Raw genomic sequence first — 6,458 nt, 5'->3', positions numbered from 1 at the left:
GGCACCAGCTGCTCTGACCTCTGCTCAGGGTGGGATGGCTGCGAGGGCAGTGGCTGCTGGGGCGGAAGGAGTGGGGAATGGAGCACTCGGTGCACTTCAGGGGCCCCATGGGCAGTCACCATGGCCCACACCTGAGCCTGCCGCCGTGGCACTGACCATGGCCTCCTCTTGAGGCTCCAGGGAGCTCTGGGGTTCGCCCTCATCTCCAAAGTCATCCTCGTCCTCTTCCTCCTCCTCTCCATCCTCCTCCTTGTCCTCCTCCTCCTCCTCGATGCTCTGGTGGTCCTCCATGTCCATTGTCTGCGAGGACTGATGGGAGGCCACGTTGGTGTTGGCGGGGGACAGGAACAGCTTGGGCTCTGGCGGTCTGGCGGGCTCCTGCTTCGCGGCTGCCAGGCGCTCCTGTGAGGCAAGCAGCCGGGGGCCTGGGGACCTCATGTTGAGGCGGGACCCTGTGGGCTTGTCCTGGACCCTGTGGGTCCTGGCGGCCAGCTCAGACAGCGCGGTGGGTGTCTGCATGCTGCGCTGGGGGGTGCTGCTGTGCTGGGAGGTGTGCCGGGAAGGGGGCCGGGATGCCCGCTGGGGTGACCGCTGGCTAAACTCGGCCTCCTCCAGCCTGCGCAGCAGGCAGCTCCAGTCGATTGTGGAGGACAGACGGATGCGCGAGCCCTTCACCTTCCTGAAGCCCAGGAAGAGGTCCAGGAGTGCCTCGGTGATGGGGAAAGAGATGAAGCCCAGCTGCCCAGTGAGGTCCTTCTCAAACCTGTACTTGCAGGCAAGCAAGGACACAGCCTGGCCCTTCAGGTAGTCAACGAGCTCCTCGTGCCAGGGGTTGGAGAGGCGGGACACGGTGGTGGACTTGGACAGGATGGAGGGCAGCGTCTTCTTCTTGGTGAACTTGTAACTGGGGCTCTGTATGGCAGCAGGGAGGGAAAGGGAGACACGTCATCCACTTCTGCCTGCCACCCTGGGTGCCCTCCCGCCTAGAGCATCCTCCGCATCACCCACGCGGCGCCGCGCTCAGTCCACTCAGGGTGCGGCCTCACCGCATCTGCTCTGCTGGCCCGATGGAAAGCTGAGCTGGGGTCCTGTGTGCTGGCCCACCGCCTACTTACCACCCTGTTATCATGCCAGCCACACCAGTCAGGCCTGGGACAAGGCCAGTGACATCAGTCACTGTATCAGCCAAAAGGGAGCCTGCACAACCCTCGCCCAAGCCAGGGTTCAGAGGAGGGAAGCACGCCTGGGCCTTGATGGGTGAAAGCAGGGTCAGGGGCCACACTGGGGAGCCGCCAGGGTTAAGCCACCAAGTCCTCTCCGCACCCTTCCCAAGCAACTCCCTCTTGGAGGGGCAGACACACTGGAGAGTCCTGTCCTGCGCAGCAGGACCAGAGGGGGCTAGACTGCAGACACAGGGCCCTACTCTGGGCTCAGACCACTGTCCACGAGGGACAGGACCCTCCTCACATGGGAGGGCCTCTGAGAGTCACATGCAAACGTTAAAAAAATACCCAGAATAAAAAATAGCCTTTATTCATCTTTCACAACATGTGGTAGTAGCTAGGCCAGGATTCCTGGTCCCCTCATCAGATCATCTACTACTCAGGTGGTTTTCACAAGGGCAGGGTAAGAGACCTGGACCCTGGGCACCTGCTAGTGACAGTGGCCGCTAGGAGTGGTGGCGGTAGGAGCCCTTCCAGTGCAAACCCGCCCCTAAGAACCCTGGACCCAACCTTGAGGAGGTCACCTCCGGATATGGCACAGCAGGAGATGGCAAGAAGCCCCTTACCACGGAGGTGTGGGGTGAGAACCTGGGGAGGCGGTGGGAGGAGGATGGGAGGGAGGAGGCCAGCGGAGCTGAGACCGGGGTGGTGACATGGGTCAGTCGTGAGGGCACTTTCACCACAATCCCGGTGGCGGGCAGGGTAAGGTGCAGGTTCCACCAGGGCTGGGCCCTCTGGCTGGAGCTCAGGGGCCCAGAAGTGGGCATGGGTAGTCTCTGTACTTTGGGGTCCTGGTCAAGCCCCTCCTGCCTGGGGTGGGGTGAAGGGACCCTGGGCTCTTCTGTGGGTGTCACCTCAAGGCAGAACCTGGTGGCCACTTGGGTGCTAGACACCGGGGAGCCACCTTCCTTGGACTTGCCGCGTCCCCTGTACTTGATGCTCTTTCTGTGCTCCATCCTGGGGCTGGAGGTTGTGGTGGGCAGCAAATCGTAGGGCTCCTCCCCATCAGTGGGTGTGGCCAGCTTGGAGCTGGACTCTGGGGAGGGCTCCCATTCTGACGGGAAGAGAGGGCAGCCGTCTCTGTAGCAGGCACCACTGAGCTTGTCCACAGCCTGGCTGACCACGTCCTGCAGGGCGGAGAACAGGTGGTGCTCAGCCAGGAAGTCCAGGGTCCGATGGGGCTCTCGGAGCGCACAGTAGCCGGGCAGGTCAAAGGACCCTGGCTGGCTCAGCAAGGACTTCATCTTCTTGTTCAGCTCTCGCTTGAGGAAGATCAGCTCCCGCTCTGCTGGTCCCAGCTCCGATGCTTTGGGCGTGCCTGAGCTCGAGCCCAGCAGGCCTGAGAACCAGGACAGGGGCTGCTCTAGGGTCCACTGGCTGCTGGTCTGGCTGCCCAGTGAGTCCCATGGCAAGGAGTCCCCATGGGGGCAGGACTGCCCTTGGCCTTTCTGCAGAGAGAGGATGACTCTCAGAGGCAGCCAGGGGCAGCCAAGCCAGGCCTGGCCCTGAGCTCTGGGCTGGGGTCCACCCCCGCCCCACCTGGGCTGCAGCCCCAGACCTCACCCCTCTGTTCTCCAGCTGCAGCAGCCGTTTGAGGTTCTTCTCCAGCAGGAGTTTGTCCTTCATGGGTGGCAGTGCACCTAAACTGCGGGCACCCAGGTCGCTGTCCCAGCTATGGGAGCCTGGCCAGTTGCCCGTGAAGCTGCTGTGGGAGTCGGACATGGAGCTGGAGCAGGACGGATAATTGTTGGGGCGCCCCATGCAGAGGCTCGGCCGGGTGCAGTGCTGGTGCACGGTACTGAGGATGGGCCGGGCCCGCGCCTGACGCCCACCCCTTGGCACCTCCATCGGGTCCTCCACCTCCACCAGCGGCACCCCAGCCTCTGTCATTACGGTGGCCATGAGCTCAGTTGCCTCCTCCACCACCGTCTGCAGGCTGTCCAGCACCTGACCCTCGACAAGGAAATCCAGGAAGCTCCTAAAGGGTCGAGGGCCCTTGGGGTTTCGGCGGTGGCTGCGGAGCCCTGAACTGCCTGAGGGGCCGTGCGTCGAAGTGGGGTGTGGTGTGTGGCCCAGCTTGGAGGCTTGCCCCATTTCCGGGAACAGTGACTTCTTAGGTGGCTGGACCTGAGCAGACAGGCATATCACAGTGGGCAGTGATGGCCCATGGGGGGAGGGGTCCCCTGGGGTCCTCCTAGGGCACCAGGAACTGGGTAGGAAGTGGGCAGTGGAAGAAACTGTTTTTCCTTTTTTTTTGGCCGTGCCATGCAGCATGCAGGATCTTAGTTCCCCAACCAGGGATTGAACCCGTGCCCCCTGCAGTGGAAGCATGGAGTCTTAACAACTGGACTAGGGAAGTCCCAGGAACTAGGTTTTGGAGCCAGGCAGCCCTGGATTTGGACCCTGGCTCTGCCAGCTTCAGGCCATGTGACTGTGGGCACGAAGGCCCCTCTTGAGGTCCAACTTCCTCTCTTGTAAAGTGGGGATCTGTTCAGGGTTGCCCTGAAGGCTCCCTGACATGTACATTTCACATACCCAAGACCTGGCTGAGGAGTCTGAAAGCCCACTTCTGCCCTCACCCAGGACGTGAATCACAAAACCCCTTAAGCCCCGTCCCCACTGCTGGTCTGTACAGACTACCTGTGGTCCTGAGCCCTGTGCGCCCCATGGCTGCTTCTGCCCCTCGAGCCGTAGGCCCCGAGTAGACTCTATGCTTCCACTCTGGGGTTCTAGTCCACCATGCCCCTCCCAATCCGAGATCAGGGGACACAGGGAATGAGACGGAGACCGAGGTGACTAGGTAGGGCCCAGCAGGGGTAACTAGGAGTGGTCAAGGCAAAAGGTCACTAAGAGGTCCAGAGAGGACATCAGTAGGAAGTGAGAAAGGGGGCTGTGATCTGGGGCGCCAGAACTGGTGAGGAACATGTTGGAGGCTCAGAGTTGGGCCCTGCTGGGAACACTTACCCGGGCCACGTAGGTGGTGTGGCCAGACTCGTCGTCCGCCAAGTATCCCGAATGGTGGCGACAGCTGGTCATGGTGCAGGTAGCCGGGCCCACTGCCCTCTTCCTCTCTCGTTGGTTCCGCGATGCAGCCGCAGATTCCTCTCTGAACCGGTCGGGGAGATGGTGTGAGGGTGCCCCCAGCCCTCCGTGGGTCTGCGTCTCCCTCCGTCCGTGGGCCGCTGGTCCCTGGCTCCCCGCACCCCACGTCCTTCACATGTCCGGCCGGTCTTCTGCTCGGAGCCCCGTGGGCGTCTCAGCACCGTCCGTGTCCAGAGTCGTCGGGGTTGGGGCCCCCGAGGGAGTGCGCATCCAGTCTCCGTCCATCTCTGGGCCCAGTGGGTCCGCCCTCCGTCCTCCTGGCCCTGGTGCCCTGGCCCCGGGAGACCCGCTCACCAAGTCCGCACCCGCTGGGCACACGCTCCAGTGCGATCCGCGCTGGGATCTTGGCGTCCGCGCCGCTCTGGGCCGCTGGCGGGCCTGCTTATTTGCATGCCGCGTCCTGATTGGCTCGCGCCGCGCCGTTCACCGCCCGCTCCCGCGACACAATAGTTGGGGCGGGGCCCACGCGGCTCCTCCCCCACTTTGCCGCTTTTGCCCCGCCCACATTCTCAGAGGGAGCGGGCGGCCGTCGCTGCTGCTGACCGGCTCGGTCCGGCCTGGAGGGGAACCTAAGGGACAAAGCCACGGCCTGTCCCGGTGACACAAGCACCTTCCTCGGCTCCCCTCTTGGTCGCTGTGTTGTCCTTGGCTCCTGCTCGCGGACTGCTCCTTTCCAGGGTCCTCCCCTCGCCCAGTGTGGACACCCCAGGGTCTGTCCCCAGCGCAGTGGGAGGCGTCCCGGCTCTAAGTCACAGACGAGCTTTGCTCTTTCCTGCCGGTGTGACTCAACTTCTTTAATCACCTGCTCCTTCTCTGTAAGTGGAGCTGAGCGTCCTTCCACATGGGTTTGGAGAGTACACCAAATCTTCCTACAACACACCCGCACCCTGATAAGACCCTGTAAATCTTTACCTCCTCTCCCTCCTTTCCCTCTGTCCCGGAGGCCTTCCTAATGCAACCCCCCCCCCAGGTGTCACCTCCTCGGAGAAGCCTTCCCAGAGGGCCTGTCCCCCCAACAGAATTACAGCACACCCCATCCCAGACTCTGCCACACCGTGTTGTTACTTGATTGTCAGATCGCGCTCCTTGGAGACAGGAACTGCGGTGCTCACCCCTAACCCCTAATCTAATACCAGTAGGTGCTCAATAAATGTGAATTTCCTCCTACCAGCAGCGGACCCTCAGGGCCTCTGGCCTTTCCAGGACCAGCTTCCCAGTGGCTGAGATCCCACACTTTAATCACCACTATTGAACACAATAGTCCTTATGCCAAAAACTTGGTGAAGGGCTCTTTGAGGCCTCCAATTCTTACGTCCCCACGGAGGTGGGTATTATCTGTTATTTTCCAGTTCGGCTCTGTCCTCTTGGCCCCTGACCTGGGGGCCATCAGGGCATAGAGGAGCAGAGCAGACCAGAGGCAGGCCAGAGCTCCGGAGGTCAGTTCCAGCTCCACTGCTCCCCACAGAGTCACACAGGGCAAGACACTACCCCTCCTAACCTCAGTTTCCTCATCTGTAAAACAGGAATGACATGACCAACCTCATAGGCTGGATACAAATACTGCACTTTCCACTGGGAAAATCAAGACAGCCACATCACAATGAAAACCCTGGCTGTCAACCATGGTGATTATTTGTAAAGTCATTGGTAAGGAAAGCTTTTCTAGATCACAGAGGAAAAAAAAGAGGTCATGAGTGTAAAAGTTGTAGCCTGGCACAGAGCTCAAGAGATGGAATCTGGGACTCATGCTTTCTGAAACAAAGCCATTGGTGTACATGCTTTCTTTCATGTTCTTATTGTTCAGAGCTTTTACAAATCAAGAAGCCTCAACTTCGAAAATCAGCAAGACAAGTAGGCAATTTGAAAAAGAAGAAATACAAATAGCTAATAACATGAAAAAGTTCAGTCACTATCAAAAAAATGAAACACTACAAGAATGAGATAACACTGATGTGATCATTGTCTTCTCAAAACAACACAAAAAAGTTTGTGGTGAAGGAGCAGAAAACTTGGGTGTATTTATTTGCTTAGAGAAAATACCGGGAGACAGTACCCGGAAAGTGAACGGTGGTGATCTTGGGGGAGGGTAAGAGATTTTTTTTCTTCAGGTTTATTTTTCCGTTTTTCATATTG

At 59.7% G+C, this 6,458-nt stretch overlaps 1 protein-coding gene across 1 annotated transcript; it reads right to left on the bottom strand.

Moving 5' to 3' along the window:
- CCDC116 (coiled-coil domain containing 116) lies at nucleotides 1-4,381 on the bottom strand. The gene is made up of 4 exons (XM_024763953.1): nucleotides 4,188-4,381; nucleotides 2,787-3,350; nucleotides 2,078-2,671; nucleotides 1-912 (listed from the first exon to the last, which is right to left on the bottom strand). The coding sequence occupies exons 1-4, from the start codon at nucleotides 4,257-4,259 to the stop codon at nucleotides 97-99; spliced, it is 2,046 nt and encodes a 681-aa protein (XP_024619721.1). The 5' UTR covers nucleotides 4,260-4,381; the 3' UTR covers nucleotides 1-96.
- Between the last annotated feature and the right edge of the window lie 2,077 nt (nucleotides 4,382-6,458).

The sequence above is a fragment of the Neophocaena asiaeorientalis genome, unplaced genomic scaffold (genome assembly GCF_003031525.2).
Source record: "Neophocaena asiaeorientalis asiaeorientalis breed wild unplaced genomic scaffold, Neophocaena_asiaeorientalis_V1.1 scaffold110, whole genome shotgun sequence".
Taxonomy (NCBI): domain Eukaryota; kingdom Metazoa; phylum Chordata; class Mammalia; order Artiodactyla; family Phocoenidae; genus Neophocaena; species Neophocaena asiaeorientalis.
This window is presented reverse-complemented; position numbering and strand designations above follow the sequence as displayed.